The 20,794-nt window shown below is 37.7% G+C and overlaps 1 protein-coding gene across 8 annotated transcripts in view; it reads right to left on the minus strand.

Moving 5' to 3' along the window:
* The window catches only part of ctbp2a (C-terminal binding protein 2a), a 146,072-nt gene that overhangs the window by 14,418 nt on the left and 110,860 nt on the right, over positions 1-20,794 (minus strand). For all 8 annotated transcript variants that reach the window (XM_057847608.1, XM_057847610.1, XM_057847615.1 and 5 more), the window contains 2 exons: positions 16,692-16,846; positions 4,791-4,935 (listed from right to left, as the gene is read on the minus strand). In XM_057847608.1, the coding sequence (XP_057703591.1) occupies positions 4,791-4,935; positions 16,692-16,846 (300 nt within the window). The remainder of the gene's footprint in view (positions 1-4,790; positions 4,936-16,691; positions 16,847-20,794) is intronic.

The raw sequence follows: 20,794 nt of genomic DNA on the forward strand, positions 1-20,794 counted from the left end.
TCCGATTCTTAGATTATTCGCGATTCGGCCGTGGAAGATTCGAGAATGATTCACAAACATCCAAATTCCGATTATTGAAATATGCCAAGTAAAGCAGAAGTACGACACACTCAGCGCGCCGCGCGGTCTTCGGTACGCAATTAGGGACGGAGCGAGAGTAGCTAAACATCATGCTTCTCATTACCCGGCCCCTCGGGTAACTCTAATGCTCAACTCACGGCTCTAGCTCAACTCATGCCACGAGATAAAAAAAAAAACAACAACATACCTGACTGCTGCCGAAAAGCTGCTACAAGCCACATTATGTTACGGTAGATATCATTTATATAGGACTAGATGCATTATAGCTTCGGTATCGTTACCAGCACATCTAAAAAAAACTAGATGCGGGCGTTAGTAACGGCCGCCATCTTAAAGCAGTACACTTCCCTGCAAGGCTGTTGTTGCGAACCTTCCAAGCGAACCTAATTAACTTTTTATCTAAAATACTCCTAAATCGGTAAAATATTGACTTGAATCCATCTTTAAAATAGTTTTAAAACTTTTACATGTTGAAAGTAGACAAAAGAGAAATTATGGAATAACAGGAGCAATTTTAACAACTTTAACGGTTGATTCACAACATTAAATAAATTGAAAGTAGTTTAAAGCTGCTGATATAGAATGGGGACTGGAGTTTTTTATTTACTGTTATTTTTGTATATTTGTTTACTGCTATATGTTAACTTGATACTGAAATAGTAGTTTGGTTTAGCCTGAGAGGATTTTTGAACAATTTTGGAACTAATGTACAAAACAAATTAAAAAAAAAAAAAAAAAAAAAAAAGGAGTGGGGTGCATCAATAATCGTTTTATAATCGAATCGGAGCCTCTGAATCGTAATCGTAATCGAATCGTTAGGTGCCCAAAGATTCCCAGCTCTAATACATACGTATATTATTGCCATTGATTTATAAATCTATATATATTCATACACATATCATCAGGCATGAAAATGGGTCAGGGGTAAAAAGGTGAGAAGGGTGTGGAGGAAATATGTTCCAGTACACTGTACAACTAGGGCTGTCCCAAACGACTAATTTCCTTTAGATTAGTCGCCTAATCTAATAATTGTCCCACCCCCCCCCCCTTTTTTTTTTTTACAATTTTTTTTTTCTTCACAAAAATATTTTTTTTCACAAAAATATTTTGGAACACTTAAATTTTTTATTAAAGTACAAATAAACACGTAAATAACAACAATAAATCACAAATAAACAATGAGGTCAAATGCTGATAGCATTAACTAGTGCAAAAGAATGGAATGGAAACAGATTCAGAACACTGACTTCGCCTTTCCAACATGATTCAAAGCAATTCTTAAAACAAATACCTAGCATTAATATTATAGTATCCCAGATAGCAGACAGATTTTGAATAAACGTTGATTTTCCAGCAAAATCATCAGTATGGTTGACATTAAAATTTTCGACAATAAACAATGTTAAATCAGCATTGCAAATACCGATGACAATTGACAGCGACCTTGAAACAACATTGTTCTGTGGTGTGTCAGGCAATGGTTGGGTTAACATTGTTTTATAGTTGATGACATAATGTTGACAAATACTTGATTTTTGATTGACCGGGAAATATGATTGAAAAGTCATCGAATTATGGATGAGCGGGAGTTATGGTCAACAAATAGTTGTGTCCGTGGTTGAGCGGGAAGACAGCGTATCACCTCAAACGAACTCCACTGGAAATGGCTCATTTAAGGATAGTGTGGCGGATGCGATGCGGGAGTCTTGTTGGCCCATTGAGCAGACGAGTTGCTGTTTCCGGCCGCTTGGGACTCTCTGTGAACTCTGAACTAAGCCGGAACGCTCACGGCTGTTAAATATCTGTCACGTGACTGTGACGTAGCCGGAAACACGCTCGGCCAACTATACACACAAGTTCCGTTGGTGAATTGTGTCATAAAATATAGGGTCACCACAATAGCCATATTTAAAGGTAAGCTTGTGGCTATTCTTTAGAGCAGGGGTCGGGAACCTTTTTGGCTGAGAGAGCCATGAACACCACATATTTTTAAATGTAATTCTGTGAGAGCCATACAATATGTTTAAAACTAAAAATACAAGTAATATGTGCATTTTATCTCATTTCAACACTTTTAAAGTACAATAAGTCTCAGAATTTTTTTAATAACTTATACAAATAATAATAATTGAATTAAATTAAAATTATTAAATAATATTAAAAGTTATTTTAAAATTTTGTGTCCATAGATAGACTGTTGTACTTACAGTTTTAAACCAGCAGGGGGGAGGCGTTCGCTACAAGGCGTGCATGGGCAATAAATGTCCGCATTTTGGTGTGAATAAGAAATCAGCCGTCTTGGCAGCAATGTGAGACGGACGTTGTAAACTAGTATCTTTTTCTTGTTTGAGGTGAGAAAAAGAGTATAATTTGACTGTGTATATTAGCGAATTGCTTTATTTTATGATGAATGTGATGCGTGCTGTGTGTTAATATAGTTCAGAAATATGTTAATCGTTAAGTATTGTAATGTCCGTAACTAATCGCGGGCCCTTGAAGAGGCCATCAGACGCAGAGTACTGACATAGTGGGAAGCAAGGAGGAGAGAGCGTATGGCGTGAGAGCGAAGTTAGCATGTTGCGGATACCGCTGTAATGTTGTTTATTATTTCTATGGTTGCCACAATAAAGACGGAAAGTCATCACCAACTCCTCGTCCTTCCAATTTCCCCATTCGGGGCTATTACAGTACTTTTATGTGTGACTGTAGATGTGTTCGTAATAGCGAGCGGACAACGAGTGAATGCTAGTAGTGTCTAAAATGTAGAAGTTAAATGTTTTTTTCACAAAAACTTGTATTTGTTTATTAATTATATAAGAATCCGCATTTTAGAGCGAATAAGAAATGAGCCGTCTGTGTGCAGCAATGCGAGATGTTTTTTTTTTTCTTGTGCCGCTGTACAAGAAAAATGAAAATAAAGCAAAATTAAATGTGTAGCAACAGACTGAACATTTAATCCCTGTCTGCACCACGCTACAGATCCATAGCTATTATTTCAACTGGCACATGCATCATCAGACTTCAGACGTTCTCCACTGCCACACCTGTAGTGTCCAGGATGTCGCCTAATCACTGGCTTGCCAATGGAAAAAATGACAGCGCCCCTTACTTGTTGCTCTTTTTAACGCTTCCCCTGTGGCTCTTACGCCCGCCAGTTTTCCTCCGAGGTCCTAGCGCCCTTCCCATTACATAACGAAACTTTTTTTTTTTTTTTTTTTTTAAATAATTGAAGATTTGTCTGCGAGCCAGATGCAGCCGTCAAAAGAGCCATATCTGGCTTGCGAGCCATAGGTTCCTGACCCCTGCTTTAGAGCCTTTATCAGCAATATGTCTTACGGTAGAATCAAACGCGCTTGTCATCAAAGTTGTATATAAAACGGTTTGCAGTTGCAGAAATTGTAAGAAACAGTGCATTTGCTGTGATTGGCATCAGGCCATTTGGGGGCCCTAAGCAAAAATAATGCAAAGGGGCCCATATTTTTGGCCCACCATTTCGTCACAGTCTACTGTGAAACCCACACATGCAATCCAACCCATACGTCCATATTTTGTATATTAAGCAGATTTTGTTGCACTGCATACTTCAAACTTCTCACCCCAAATGATTGTCAGTACTGACAGTAGATAGCACCAAACTTTTTTCTAAAAGAGGAAAGATAGAAGTTCAGGAAGATCTTTTATTTTTTAAAGCTTGTAATCAAGTATCAAAACTCACAAAAGTCAAATAAAGCAAACTTTAGTAAACAAAATAGAATAAAAATTAAACAATTGCCAGATTGGGGGCCCCCTAGTGGTCAGGGGCCCTAAGCAGCTGCATAGTCGGCGTATAGCCTGGGCCGGCCCTGATTGGCATACAAGTGAAGACCTACTTAGCCTACTTAGTAGAACTTAGTTCAGGCAAACGTAATCTTTTTCCAATTAAAGTGCTATAATCACTAGATATGACACAATCGAGCTATGTCTAAATTAATTTATTGAACACCAACACAGTTTGGTTATTTTTCCATCGTAGTTAGCTAACTAGTTAGCTCCGTTCCCATATGTAGCCCTAATTTGGTTTGAGATTGGTTGAGAAACTTATTTCACCACAAAATACTGAAGTATGTTAAACTAACCCATGATAACTGCTTGAATTCCTTGATATGAATTAACTGTGGATGCAGTTTTCTTTGTATTTTTCAGATTCACTGAAGAGGCAGATAGGGATGGATGTGTCACTATATGCATTTGCTGCTGTTGAAGTGGCTACGCTATGCCCCAGACCATGTTGGTGGCTAAGTTTGCAGTGAAATAAAACAGTACCTCAAAATATGGGCATATTTGGAAGCATTAATAGCATCATGGTTGAAAATGAAGGAAAACATAACAATGATTCAGCGTTGTTCCAATATTATTAATAATTGAAATTACGTTTAGGTTTTGTTAGGATTGCAGCGTTGGAACAACATTAATCGAGGGTGCAGAAGTGATGATAAATCAACGTCAGGTGTCAGCCTTGATTCAGCGATATAACATTGACAGCGGAATGTTGATTCAACATCATTTCAACGTCTGTTTGCTATCTGGGATGTATGTATGTACGCGCGCACGCGGTGATAAATCACAGCCGTGAAAATTAACGTACTAATTTTTATTTACTGTGCGATAATTGACTTATTGCATATTGCGACAGGCTTAATGGCAGCGAACAAGTATTTCGGACATCTCACCTAGTTCTCCGGCCGCTTTGATATCGATGTTGTCGTAGCCGCTGCCGATGCGTATGATAATGCGTAGCGCTTTAAACTTCTCCAGGTCCTCTCGGGTCAGCGTGATGGTGTGGTACATCATAGCTCCCACCGCTTCGCTTAGCACCTGAAGACAAATTTTGTCAGATTTATCATTTGTGTTTCAGCAATACAGTGGTACCACGACATACGATCACTTCAACACATTCGACATCCAATGTAAAATTTGTCTCGCCAGTTGTTTTCACATCCGACGACATGCTCGAAACACGACGACATGACAGCACCGCAGAGTGACGCACGGCTGACTTTCTTGTGGGAGAAATCAACACAGGTTTCAAAAAGGTTGGTACAGGTGGTGAAACAAGGAAAAAGGTGACGCTTACCTTCTAAATGAAGATGCAAAATATAGAGAAATATGAGCGTGGGGTGCGCATTCGTGAACTGTCTCAACAATACATCTACACTGTCCTCCTCCGATCACCGTTATTTATTATATATAATTATAATTATATATAATTATTATTGTGGTTACATTGGCAAAGAAATCGCCAGCTTTGTCAGGTTTTTATCATTTATTTCAGAACTTATCCAACACAAAACGCCTGCTGTCCGCCACAACTGACTGTACTCAAGAAATTTTTATGATTTTTAAGATTTTTATTTATAATTAATGTGTTTTGTTATGTGTAATTGCCATTTGTAATTGTAGCAGTAGTATTTATTAGGGATTTAGTGTAGGTTTTTGGGCTGTGGAACGAATTAATGGAATTATAATGTATTCTTATGGGAAACCCCTGCTCGACATACGACCATTTTGACTTACTTACAAGGTCTTGGAACGAATAAACTTCGTATGTAGAGGTACATCTGTATCAAAGCCGGGCGGTATACCGAAAATTTACCGTTACCGGAATTCATCATGATAACCGACGTAATTTTGACCATATTGGTAATTTTGGTAATATAATAAAACAAGAAAATACAATCTTTTCATCCCGCTTTGACTGTGTGTTGTGCGGCTATGTTCATTCCCCTTTAAAAAAGCAGTCAGTGTGCTTATGTATGAAGTCACGTGGTTAACAAGAACTCAAACAAACAGAAGCTCGGTAGGCTAACGGTAACGGCTAACGCTTCTGTGAACTTTCACCCGACATTAAGACTCTTGGTGGCCTCCAGACGGGCTTTTACCCGCTGTCTTCCCTGGTTCTCACGATTTCAGGAGAGGGTGCTTTCTACTAGTAGCCAGGCCACAGGCTAACACTAGCGGCTAACGCTACAAAAGTACGTGATGAGTCGGATAGTGGCTCTATCCTTGTCGAAAAGGCTGAACTTAATGAGTGGATTGGGCATGGACTGCACCTAGCAATCAGTATGTCGCGTTATTTTGTATACCATCATAAAAGCTATGAGTGTAAAGCATTCTGCATAAAGTATAATCCAACAGTGAAGCTTATAATATGACTGTTTAATGGCCACAGCTATTTTTCTGTATGTGCTTGCTTTATTCTGAGTCATTACTGCCATCATAAAATCTTAAATGTTTCATTGGTATAAGAGCAATATAGCTTTAAAGCTATATATAAAGTTCAGGATTTTTTAAAATTCGGCTTAATCTTCGAGTTAGCAGGGGTTTAGTTAGTTGATGGAGTTGATTTCAACGAATTCAGTTAGTCCGTAATTTGTTAGTTTCAGGTCTCTGGAGTGGATAAGCTAGCGCAAGTTAATTTATGTTTAGACTGCATATAAAATTGTTAAATTGAAAGCTGGTAAACAAATCAACGAGAAACAGTTAATTTCTATTTCGTGCATTGATTCAGATTTTCAAATTATATAACAGTCAGCTTGGGCAAATTTATCGTCATTTATCGTTATCGAGGTAAATCTGCTCAATTTACTGTGATATGTACTTAAGGCCATATCGCCCAGCCCTAATCTGTATTTCATTTATCTTGGCAATCGTTCATGCGTTGGTTTTTACAACATACCTAATGTAATGACCTTAAGAGTTGACGTCAAAGTCGTGTATTAGTCACTATTTGATATCGTTCAAAAAGTTCTATTGTTTATACCGCAGATGTCATTTGTCACTGTAGTCGAAAAGTGAGGTGAGGTGACCACAAAAAAACAAACCTTTTCTCTAGGATTGAAGTGAATTTATGCTCTCCGTCATCTAAATGCAAATGTCTTGTTGTGTGCGCATTTAAATAAGGAGAAGCTGCCAAATCGGCTGTTTGTCACATTAAAGTCAAGGTGGCGTAGCGAGCGCTTATAAAAATAACAGGCTTAAATTCACAAAACTAACGGCTAACGGAATTAACTTCACTGCGGCGGATTAGAATCGCACCAGGAATTTCCATAGAACATTTTTTGTGTCATTTACTGGTTGCCTGAGGACTGGACATTCAATCCAAGGTTAATAAAGCTCGCCTTTTACTTTAATTCTGTTCCAGAATCCAACTGTTACCGTCACAAGGCTTTATTAATTGCGCAGGCAATGTTTTAGGTAATATTGTAACATACTTGCTCAATTCATAAAAGTAAAGATACTTGTAAAAATAAATGTTTTCTAAAAGAGGTTCCTTTTTCTGCCTTGGTTTTTATATTTACAGTATATGCTAAATGTGCTCCATACTGAAACGGATTGATGAATTAATATGTCAGGCCAAAATAGTAAAGACAAGAGAAAAATACATGTAAGTACATATCAAGTGATACAATTCTCATGGCAGTTTGCAGATGTATGGTGTGGGGGTGTCAAAAAATATGTAGACATGAAGACATGCAATAATTTCAAAACGTTCACAAATTACTGGATATGTCAGAAATAGCAATACTTATTTTGATGTCTGATTTCGTATGAATGCAACATGGTTGCCTCAGCCTGGCACTTCAGCACACAGATTCCTCTGGTGTTTTTCAAGAACATAATGAGGTGCTCAACTGCAGCATTAAGAGTAGACGGCTAAAGTGGCAAAGATGGACCAATTGTAGAAGAATTTTTAAAAAATAGGGTTTTTTGAGGCACTAAGATGCATTTGCAATGGGAAAAATAACTACACTATGCATTCACATTGTCATGTATCAAATGTAAAAGACATGCTGCAAATCTGAAAACTTCATTTGGAACATAATACTATAAACAATGTTTTGTTTACACTTTGGATTTGGAAGTTAACAAAATCAGGTGGTCCACGGGTTACAACAGAGTTCCGTTCCAAGGCTGGCAATGTAACCCAAATTTCTGCGTAAATCGAGTTAACCCTTTAAGTACCCCATTTACCCCCCCAAAATCTCAAAATAACTGTCCAAAAACGTATTATACAGTGAAGAAAAAAAGCATTTGGACACCCTGCTGTTTTGCAACTTCTACCACTTAGAAATCATGGTAGTGTCTTAAATTTGTATATCAGCTAGAATTTTGACTGTGAAAGACCTGTTAGTCCACCTATTAAAAGTCCACCTCGACTCCATGTATTATCCTGAATCAGATGCACTTGTTTGAGGTCAATGGCAGCATAAAGACACCTGTCCACCCCATATAATCAGTGAGACTGTCCAAAGACACCAGAGACAAAATTGTTCACCTCCACAAGGCTGGAAAGGGCTACGAAGCAATTGCCAAGCAGTTTGGTGAAAAACGGTCCACTATTGGAGCAATCATTAGAAAATGGAGAAGCTAAACATGACGGTAAATCTAACTCGGAGTGGAACCCCACGTACGATATCACCTCGTGGGTTCTCAATGATCCCTAGAATGGTCAGAAATCAGCCAAGAACTACACAGGAAGAGCTGGTCAATGACCTGATAGGAGCAGGGACCACCATTTCCAAGGTTACTGTTGGTAATACACTAAAATGTCATGGTTAAAATCATGTATGGTATGCAAGGTTCACCTGCTCAAACCAGCACATGTCCAAGCCTGTTTTAAGTTTGCCAATGACCATTTGGATGATCCAGAGGAGTCATGGAAGAAAGGCATGTGGTCATATGAGATCTTTGGTCATAATTCCACTAACTATGTTTAGAGGAAGAAGAATGATGAGTACTATTTCAAGAACACCATCCCTACTGTGAAGCATGGGGGTGGTAGCTTTTTTTTTTTTTTTTTTGATTTTTTTTTTTTTTGTGCACATGGAACTGGACAACTGCACTGTATTAAGGAGAGGATGGCCAGGACCATGTACTGTGAGATTTGGGGGAACAGACGCCATCTTTCAGTCAGAGCATTGAAGATGGGTCGTGCCTGGGTCTCCCAACATGACAATGACCCAAAGCACACAGCCAGGAAAAGCAAGGAGTGGCTCCGTAAGAAGCATAACAAGGTTCTAGCACGGCCTAGCTGGTCTCCAGACCTAAATCCAATTGAATACTATTAGATGGCGCTCAAACTGTGTTTTTCAGCAACAGCCCAGAAACCTGACTGATGGGTGGGCCAAGATCCCTCCTGCAATGTGTGCAAACCTGGTGAAAAGCTACAAGAAACAGTTAACCTCTGTAATTGCAAACAAAGGCTACTGTACCAAATATTAACATTCGTTTTCTCAGGTGTTCAAATACTTATTTGGGCTGTATCACACAAATAAATCATTAAAAAGCATCATACATTGTGGTGTCAGGATTTTTCCTTTTAGATTATCTCTCTCACAGTGGACATGCACCTACCATGAAAATTTCAGACCCCTCCATGATTTCTAAGTGGGAGAACGTGCAAAATAGCAGGGTGTTCAAATACCTATTTTCTTCACTGCAAGTCATATTAATAAGATAAAGTAAAAAAAAAAAAAAAAACAACAAGATACTGTGAGGTACGTTGTGTTAAATGCCTTTGTATTCAATGACAACCCAGGCATTATAAAAAAAAAAAAAAAAAAACTTCGGGCTTCACTCGCGAGTAGTGCTGCAACGATTAATCGTTTAACTCGAGTATTTGATTAGAAAAAAAAAAGATTCTAATTCAATTTTGCTGCTTCGAGTATTCGTTTAATTTAACTGGCGTTTATTATGAAAGTAGTTGCATATAGTTTTATTGATTTGGGTGGATACACTGCCTTCTACTCTGCCTCATTTCACATGGCTGAATCCAGCTTATGTTCAGCATGGCTGAACATATATAGTAATAATAAATAAATATAATATAATAAATAAATAATAATAAAGTATATAATATAGCAGCTAAGGTCCCCAGCGTCACCTCTATTAACGCGAGCCCGCTGTCCGAACTAAAAAAAAACAGAACGGGACTCGCAACGCGATAAACAAAACAAAACAAAAACAACAACAACTGGAGACAGAATGACGGATGAGACTCCAGCTTTGGAAAGTAGAAATCACGTAGGTCATGTACGTCGTAACTCGGGGACTACCTGTACTTCGTATTTTCTGGGCTATAAGACTAACTTTTCTCATAATTTAACTGGGCCGGCGTCTTGGGTGTGCCCCCTACTTTCAGAGTTGTTGGGAAAAGCAATAATGAAGATTAAGACTTGAATGAATTTGTTAGTGATTTCGAAAGTAAACAAGTAATGTTCAGGGTCTCTGCAGGTTTCAACAAGCCAAATTTAAGACCTTTAAGACTTTTTTAAGACTATAATGAATACAATTAAGACCCATTTCACATAAATACTGGAAAAAAGCACAAAAGACTTAATGGAAAATTGGAGGCGGAGAATTACTTGCAAAGTATATGAACTCATTCACAGCTCTTTCACATTGCAATACAAAATGCTTAACCTAACTGAAAAAAAAAGGAAATACTGTGTTGTGAATCAAGACTTATAAACTCTACAACCAATGGCCATTGGCCACTTACCCATGGATGCAAGTACTGGAATTCGGTTCAGTTTAACGTTTTTTCCACTACTACGCTAACTAAGCTGTCAACAGACAATTGCGCGAGCACAGCAATAGTTGGAAGTGTTTGATAAATTCTGACCGAGCAGCAGAGGTAGTTCCGCTTTGTAGTTACGTTATAACGTCCCCAAAAATCAAAACATTTAAAAGCGAGGCTGAAGTTTATGCATGTTCTAAATACAAGTCAATAGATTTTTAAGACCTTTCACGGTCGTATTTAAGACCTTTTATGATATTCTAGGAGAATTTTAGACATTTTAAGGCCTTATATTCAAATGACAGGATTTAAGTCTTCTCTGGTCTTTTTAAGACCAGTGTTGTTAATTATAATTATAAAATTATAAAATTAATAACAATTTTCATGTTTTTTTTTCCCTCACAAAAAAACAAAAAACAAAAAAACCCAAAAACAAACAAAAAAAAACCAGGTCACACAATGTGGGGTTTAACAGGTTTTTGGGACAATTGGCCCTAGCCCAATTCTTTACCCTAAACTTAACTAGACACAGGGGTATTGCGGATATTGCGATAACTAGATAGTAGCCTTTGCTATGTGTGGAAGACATTTAATGTTGTGAATCAACCGTTAAAGTTGTTAAATTTGCTCCCGTTATTGCATTAGTTCCCTTCTGTCTATTTTCGACATGTGTAAGTTTTAAAACTGTTTCATCATTTAAAGATAGATTTAAGTTAAGTTTAGCCGATTTAGGAGCTTATTAATTTTAAAAAAATTTTTAGCAAACATTTTGTTTACTAACGCACCTAGTTCTTTATTATACCTGTCGCTAATGCCACCGTGTCTGTCATTAGCATCTAGTTCTGTATATATGTGATATCTACCGAAGCATCATGTGGGCGTAGATTGTAGGCTATCGGCTACAGTCAGGTATTACTGAAGCCACGTAGCATAGTAGCATCCCGTTTGCAATGGCGTCACACTCCCTTCCCTCCTCCCCACTCCTACTCTGCTCTCTCGTCTCCGTGAGTCCATCTTTTTCAGACTTTTCTCGCATCAATCAACATCGTAACGCATAGTAACACACGCCTTTCCCACCTCAGTAACGGTAACGGCGTTGCCAAGATGAGAAAAGTAATTAATTAGATTACTCACAACTGAAGAAGATAACGCCGCTAGTAACGGCGTTATATTCTAATGCCCTTATTAACAACACTATTTAAGACCCTGTATGTTGTGTTGTGTAAGGTATAGTTTTCTGGATAACTGTTAATATGCTACATTGCCAGATGCCTACAGCATTGTTCTCCATTTTATTTCATGACTCAAATTCAAAATAAAATAAAAATTTCCTCCAAAAATGCGACTTATACTCCAGTAAGAGTTATATGCGCCCCCCCCCCCCCTTCTTATTTATTTTTGGATTAGTGCAATTTATAGTCCGAATAATTTATATTTCCAAACGTGAATTCAGTGCTGTATGTCTTTACCCTTATTAGGGTTGGGCATCGAGTATCGAGCTTCGATAGGACCTGGTTCTAATACTCCGGATCTCCCGGAACTGTTAGAATTTTAAAATTTCGTTTCCATGTTTCGATGCCCTGACCGCCGAGCGGAAAAAAATGCTGCTGAAAATCACAAAGCAGCCACAAGAACCGCGTTTTTGTGAATTGCAACTTGATTACAACCATGGGCACGGTGCAGCAGTGTTCAAAAGTTTGGCTTAAGTTTACAAAAAAGAAGGAAAAAAAAAGACCAGTCAGCTCAGTGCAACATTTGCAACACAACTATATCACGCAAATGTACCTGCACGACCAATTATGCACGACTGGCTTCATGGAATACAAGAACCAAGTGCACAGCTAGCTGAGTGCTACATAGTTGACACGCTGCGCCGTCAGAACCAGGTAAGTAAAACAATGCATTACGTCTGTCTTCTGCTGTTCCGGTGATACGACCCCAGAATAAGCAGTAGATGATGGATGGATGGAAAATAGTATGAGAATAAGTCAAATTATTAAGTCGAGCTATGGTCGATATTATGTATATAGAACTAGATACAAAATGACAGAGTTGGAGGCGTTAGAAAATATAGAGAGAGCGAGACGCGAAATGACAGACTCGCTGGCGTTGGTAAACAACCGCCATCTTAAAACAGTAGACGCCTCCGATAAAATTGACAGCATTAAAGGAATTTTTGTTTTGGAATCTGCTTATTTAGAAAGAAGCAGCCATATGACGCATTAGATTACTTTTTTAATGAGCTCATAGCAGTGAAAACATAGCATCACCTCACAAAGCATCCAAGCCAGATGTTCTCATTTCTTCTTCTCCGCATTATACGTACACACTCCTACAGCGCCACTCACTGGCCTGACTGGTATTGTCACAACATTAACATTGCATGTGTCTGTAAACACAACAGAATCGGTTTTACAAAGAAGGAAACCTTATTATTTTGCCTCATCTACATCAAATTATAATAAATAAAATAATTTATACTTATGCTTCATTGTAGCTCCCAGCTAAGGCAAACAAATATAAGTAAATGTTTTCTCGTGAGCTTTTGAAAATTAAACATCTTTGTGAAAGTGCACTCTTGTGGAAAGAAACTTCATCACATTCGAGTTCAAAGACTGATATTTATATTCAAGTTAAAAATAACCCTGGGAGAAGTTCATATAAAAAAATAAATTTCATATTAATTGTAGGGCTGTCAAAATTATCGCATTAACGGGCGGTAATTAATTTTTTTAATTAATCACGTTAAAATATTTGACGCAATTAACGCACATGCCCCGCTCAAACAGATTAAAATGCCAGAACAATGTCATGTCCACTTGTTACTTGTGTTTTTTGTCTCCCTCTGCTGGTGCTTTGGTGCGACTGATTTTATGGGTTTAAGCACCATAATGTAATGTAATTATTGACATCAACAATGGCGAGTTACTAGTTTATCTTTTGGTTGAAATTTTTACAAATTTTATCAAAACGAAAACATTTAGAGGGGTTTTAGTATAAAATTTCTATAACTTGTACTAACATTTATCTTTTAAGAACTACAAGTCTTTCTATCCATGGATCGCTTTAACAGAATGTTAATGTTAATGCCATCTTGTTGATTTATTGTTATAATAAACAAATACAGTACTTATGTACAGTATGTTGAATGTATATATCCGTCTTGTGTCTTATCTTTCCATTCCAACAATAATTTACAGAAAAATATGGCATATTTTATAGATGGTTTGAATTGCGATTAATTAATTTTTAAGATGTGATTAACTCGATTAAAAATTTTAATCGTTAGACAGCCCTAATTAATTGTATTAATAATAAATAATAATACATTCTAAATTCATGTAAATCAGTGCTTCTCAATTATTTTCTGTTACGCCCCCCCCAAGCAAGACGTAAATGTTTCGCGCCCCCCCAAACTCTCCGCCGCCACTGTAAATAGTATTATTCGTCTATAAAATTACTATTATAAATACGCATCTGCCTAACATTGTGTCCTTTTTTTCTAATAAAGAAAACAAGGAACAGATCAACTTATAATAAAGTATAACTTTATTAACATTGTTTTGTTTGTAACAGAGAAGACTTGACGTGCATCAATTTGCCTGAATTTAAAAAAAAAAGTCACATTCAAACTGTAAAAATACACTCAAGGTATTTTTGACCATTTGATACAGAAAAATAAAATGTAATAAAATCCGTAAATAACAACAAATTCAAATTGATTAGAAACATTTACTCATGAGGACAATATGCCAAAAAATTTGACCGAAAAAACAAAAATGAATAAAGGAAAAAAAGAGTGTCCTTGGACAGAAGGACAGTTTTTATTTTTGCTGCTCACACTCAGTATTACCTCCTTTGCAATGGTGTGGAGTCATTATGCAATGAGCATGCTAACAATGCTCACTGGTTTACTGATATAACACTGACAAAGCAGGACTATTGTTGGCAATATTCGGCACGTTTTCGCTGAAAAACAATCAAGCGGCTTATCAATGAGATTGGGGTCGAATGTCTTTAAGTGGCGTCTTAATTGATTTGGCTTCTGGCAGTCCGCTATAATTATTTTCAGACACAGTAAACAGTAGTCTTTCCTCATCACCCCACTGTATTAAAAGTCAAAGCTAAAAGGCAAACGGCCCGAAAAAAGCGCATTCTTGGCGGCTGAGGTAGAACCGTAGGTGAGGGCGGTCGTCGTGACGATCCCAAGCCGAAAATGGCACTTCTCGGGCGGCGACGTGAGAACCGGACAAGACAGTGGGTCGCTGCGTGAGTCAGTCCGGTCGGAAAACGGCTTTCGAAAACGGCGGCGGCGCACTGCTCTTCATATCTGTTTTCTGTGTGCTGAGTGCTCTTCCTTAGTTCAAAAATACTGCACGCACTCTGAAAATGAGAGCGCCACTGCCACCCACTGAGTGGATGTGCAAGTACACTTTATTCCAGTCCGGCAAAAAAACAAGAAAAAAGCATGTTCCCCGAGGACACATGCGCCCCCCCTGGCATCGCTCTGCGCCCCCCCAGGGGGGCGCGCCCCACTATTTGAGAAGTACTGATGTAAATAATAATAATAATAAATTTTAAATTCATAAATCAAAAAAAAAAAAAAGAACGAATACATTTTTAAACTACAGATTATTTGACCCTGCCTTTTTTTTTTTTTTTTTTAACAGAAAAATATGGCATATTTTATAGATGGTTTGAATTGCGATTAATTACGATTAATTAATTTTTAAGCTGTGATTAACTCAATTAAAATTTTTATTGTTTGACAGCCCTAATTAATTGTATTAATAATAAATAATAATACATTTTCAATTCATGTAAATAATAATAATAATACATTTTAAATTCATATATATATATATAAAAAAAAGAATTTAATATAAACTAATACATTTTTAAACTATAGATTATTTGACCCTGCCTTTTTTTTTTTTTTTTTTAAGACCCGTCTTAAAAGAATCAGAATCGAGAATCGTTTGGAACCGGAATCGAAACAGAGAACTGGAATCGTTCAATTTCAAATGATGCCCAACCCTAACTCTTATATGCAGGGGTGCACATAAGTGGTCCGCATGCGCGCATGCGTACTGGACGTAGACAAACGCGCTGGCCCTCAACGGCTTCCATACGCTTTTGCGTACCGATGGCTGACCACTGTATTTGCGGCGGACTCGAGAAAATAACTTCTCAAAATGTCGAAGAGGCAGGCCACACTGAGTAATTACTTCCGTGTTCCCCAACCCCCGTCAAAAGACAGACAGACGACAGAGACGTCACCGGAGCTACCGAAAAAAAGGACTTTTGCTGAAAAGTGGCTACAGGAGGTACCATGGCTAGAAGCAAATGATGCTCGCACGGAAATGCGGTACAAAATGTGCCGTGAGAATCCCAATGTCGCCGATAAGAGCAGCGCATTTTATGTAGGGTCAAAGAATTTCAGCCATCCAAACTTTGAAAAGCACGAAAAAAACAAGAGCATGTGGCAATTAAGCAAACTATCGATGTCAAACAGGACCCCACTCGCCCTATTGACAAGTGGCGGAGTAGGGCGGAATAAAGGTAATGAACAGCGACATGCACTGACAAACGTGTTTTTGCTCGCATTTTACAAAGCTAAACATGCACGTTCAATGAGGTCTTATGAGGAGGACATCCCACTTTTAAAAAGGCTTGGAGTTAATGTGGGAGCCGCATAAAGCCCTTTATTTTGAATTGGTGCTTTTTATTTCTTTACATTTCACTTCAAAGTAATGGCAATTTTGTTGTACCAGTTGATGTTAATCAAGCATTAATTGTTAATATAATTAATTAAAGTTAATTGGCTCTAAGTAAAGCTTGTCATAAATTTATCGCAAAAGGCGGGTCGGCTCTCAAGCTCAATGAGGACCAAGTCACATCTCCAGGTCCTCCTCTGAGAACCTGGGCAAAAAATTATGTGCACCCCGGCTTATATATCAAAATATATGAAAATAGGATTTAGGATAGTGAACCAGTTTATAACAATTGGTGTAAGACATAACGATATCTCAAAGTGAAAATAAAAGCGTGCCTTTTCATGAATTTCCTGTGTAGATTGAGCGTCGCAGAATGCCACGGTGGCCAGGTCCTTGAGGATGGGCATCTCCACCGTGCAGTCGCGTCCATCCAGCAGCGCCACCAGGGGACGCGGGTGCATGGGCCCGTTCATGATCTGTGGCCGGATACCTGCGGAGACAGTCGTTGAATTATTCACATGCTAAGGAGGAGGGGAAATGATAACAGGAAGTGTTTCCCTGCTCTGACTTGGATGACACACACATTCACACCAAATACTGATACTGTATCTACTCTGTTACCCGGCAACAGGTCCTTTCATTCCATGAGGTCAGAACCTCAATCATCTAATCAGGCCAGACCTTCTCTACAACCCAAAATAAAATCAAATGAAATAATACAGCGAGGAAAGGTGTTGGATGGCCACACATTATTCTCCGGTGCTGCCTGTTGTCATGGTGATTGCCAGAGTTGGGCATGACATGATTCTTATTCAGTGGCTGATGGAAGTAATCATCATTGTGCTTCTGATTCACCCCAAATAGATTTCAGATGTTTTAGTAGGCTTCACCACATGCTTTACTCTAGTTATAATATTGTGTGCTATTGGTGATGAGCAGTGTTGTGTTTGTGACAAAAAGACCTTTTGGATTTAAGGCTCAAACAATTAAAATTGTTTTAATCAGATTGTATCAAACACATTTGAGAACATGTCAGATGAAACTAAGGATGAAAAAATGGCATTTGTAAGAATAGAGAATGAAATAATTGTATAATAAATAGCAGCGAACTTATGAGGGGAGAAAAACAGCTTTTAGTCATCCAAATTGAAGAAAGAAGCAGAATTTTGGTTCAAGTTGACATCTAGACAAAAATAAACGCAAAAATAAATGTAATATATGGCCTCAAAAACAGAAGCCGCCAATATTTTATGTTATGACTAAAAACTATTTTTATTATGTTCTGCGTCCTGGCTTCCCTTCTCACTTTGCTTCCTGTCATCACTCTCCTGTGTTGAATGATATTTTTACAGCCATCTTGTGACTCACTTTACAACTGCGAAGATAAAAAGATGATTTTCTTTTTTTTTTAACTACACTTTTATATCACTAGCGTTAACAATATGACTGCGTGGCACTTCTAATAAAAGCAGTACTCCATCCAAGTGCCTGAGCTGGATATCATGATGACAAGTACATGAAAAGAAATGATCGTAAAAGGAATAATCAGTGACAAACGACCTTGAGACGCAACTCCACTTGCATTATTATTCACCGGTGCTTCCGTACACAAAAGTGTATGCTGCTCAAGGTAACGAACCTATGGGAAGCAACTGCTACTTACTGGTGGCTAAAAGGTTTTCTCCAATATAATAAGACTGAACGTTGCACAGCGGCAAACACGCAACAAAATCTAGAGATAATTAATGCCACTGTTAATACCGTATTGGCCCGAATATAAGACGGCCCTGATTATAAGACGACCCTCTTTTTCAAAACTCAAGTTTGAAAAAAGACTTTTTGAACACCAAATCAATTTTTACACAGAAAATAATTACAGTACATCTGAAACAAATGATTATAACAATATATTTGAGAGAAAAAGCATGTTATTTTGCCTCATTCAAAACTTAATATCTGAACATTTAAATATTAGGGCTGTCAAAATGTACGCGTTACCGGGCGGTATTTCATTTTTTAAATTAATCACATTGAAATATTTGACGCATTTAACGCACATGCCCCGCTCAAACAGATTTAAATGACAGCACAGTGTCATTTCCTCTTGTTATGTTGTTTTTTGGTGTTTTGTCGCCTTCTGCTGGCGCTTGGGTGCGACTGATTATATGGGTTTCAGCACCATGAGCATTGTGTAATTATTTACATCAAGAATGGCGAGCTACTAGTTTATTTTTTTTGATTGAAAATTTTACAAACTTGATTGACACGAAAACATTCAGAGGGGTTTTAATATAAAATTTCTATAACTTGTACTAACATTTATCTTTTAAGAACTACAAGTCTTTCTATCCATGGATCACTTAAACAGAATGTTCATATTGTTAATGCCATCTTGTTGATTTATTGTTATAATAAACAAATACAGTACTTATGTACAGTACGTTGAATGTATATATCCGTCTTGTGTCTTTCCATTCCCTCAATAATTTACAGAAATATATGGCATATTTTAGAAAAAACTGAAGTCCATCTGTCATTTTGACAGGTTGCAATTCACACCCCAGACCACAGGGTGGCGAGTGAGCATATTAATTAGCTATTGTCTATCTTGATGCATGACGTCGTTGGCCTTACTCAGAAAAATGTCAAGGCAACTGAGTGTCCGAAGTTTCTTCAAAAAGCCCCAAAACGACGATGGTGTTGATAAAAGAGGTGAAAAAAGAGGGACTGGTGCAGTGGAGGATGAAGGATGACAACGAATCAAGTGAATCGCCGGTTCACTCCTCACTGCGGCGAGCAGTTGAAAACACTGCCAATTACTAAGAAGGGCAGAATTGGTAACACGGTGAAAGCGGCATAGAGCCAAAAAAGCGGACCAGACTAGCCAGAGCCTGAAATTATTTCAAGGAAAATATGGAGGGTGCCACCGTGTGTACTCTTTTTGCTAAGCTGAGCTCGCATACCACGGTAGCACGTCGGCTATGAACGAACACTTGACGCGCCGTCACCCAGGTGTATTTCGGAAGACAACAGGAAACAACAAGCTAGCGGATTTTAAGTCCATACAACTTTCTAACGATTTTTTTTTAAAAATTGAAGTTGCCTTTATGTGCGTCGTATCAACGTGCATTTTTATTTAGTAATCATAATACATGAATATAATATATATATATATATATATATATATAATGGAATTATGTCATATTTTATTATTATTAAATGTATTAGGATCATGGAAGGTCCCCACTTGGGGGAAAAATATATATATATATATATAACCTGTATATACATAATATAATAAAAATATATATGGAAACACAGCACTGGCCTGCTTACTGTAATCCATGACTGCACTAATGTTAGTTACTTTATATTATGCATCAAGATATAGTCATTTTAAAAATTTAAGTGACTGGTAAAAATAGATTATGACCGGATTTTTATGACCCTGTCAGTCAAAATGACAGACAACAAAAAAGTCTAGCGCAACCTCTGCCTTAGATATTAAAATAATCCAGGTACGACAATCTACAACTCTGAACTTGTTCACTGCTATTGACGATAACCGACGCCCGATGTATTTCTACTAGGTGGGACAGGCAGCGATCATTCACTGCCAGCAGACACAGACAAGATGTTAAATCCAAAATACGTTATCAATCAATTTTTAAACTATAAATGTCATGAAAGAGTGGTAAAGTTGACATACTGACTAGTCTACTCCGTTCAACAAAAATTAGTTGGTGACAGTAACATGAGTGAGTGGTAAATAAGAACAATATGAGGATTTTAACGCAAAAAAAAAAAAAAATGACAACATGATACGATTTTTGAGCCAATGTGGGTTTCCATCAATTTGATTTAAATGTTGCTCAATCAATTAATTTATAGATCCAGATCGATGTATCGCTATAGCCCTATACAAAACTGCGACAATGTTAAAGACAACATCGGACTTAAAGTTGTTCTCTTTTACTAAAATATGTTATTAGAAACACGTAAATATTGCCTTTGGTTTAGAAATCTATAATATTTAGTACATGTTTTGACCTACGGAGGGAGCCATGTTTTATGCGCGGGGGATGACGTAGTTGGACTGGACTGGGAAAATAGCTGTGCTAGGCAGCAAGAGAAGCTAGTATGATGATTGGCATGATTTTGTCACATTCTGCTGCTGGTCAGATTGTTTTGTTACAGAGCTGTACGATGAGTTCCCGACGTCGTACCTGCATCCAATTCCAGCTCATCAGCAGTGTCTTTTAGTGCTGCAACGATTAATCGATTAACTTGAGTATTCGATTAGAAAAAAAGATTCAAATTAAATTTTGCTGCTTCGAGTATTCGTTAAGTTAAAGTGGCGTTGTAATGGTATATTTTGAAAGTGTTTGTATTTAGTTTTATTGATTGGGGTGGATAAACTGCCTTCTAGTCTGCCTCA

This window comes from Corythoichthys intestinalis, chromosome 10, assembly GCF_030265065.1.
Source record: "Corythoichthys intestinalis isolate RoL2023-P3 chromosome 10, ASM3026506v1, whole genome shotgun sequence".
Taxonomy (NCBI): Eukaryota; Metazoa; Chordata; class Actinopteri; order Syngnathiformes; family Syngnathidae; genus Corythoichthys; species Corythoichthys intestinalis.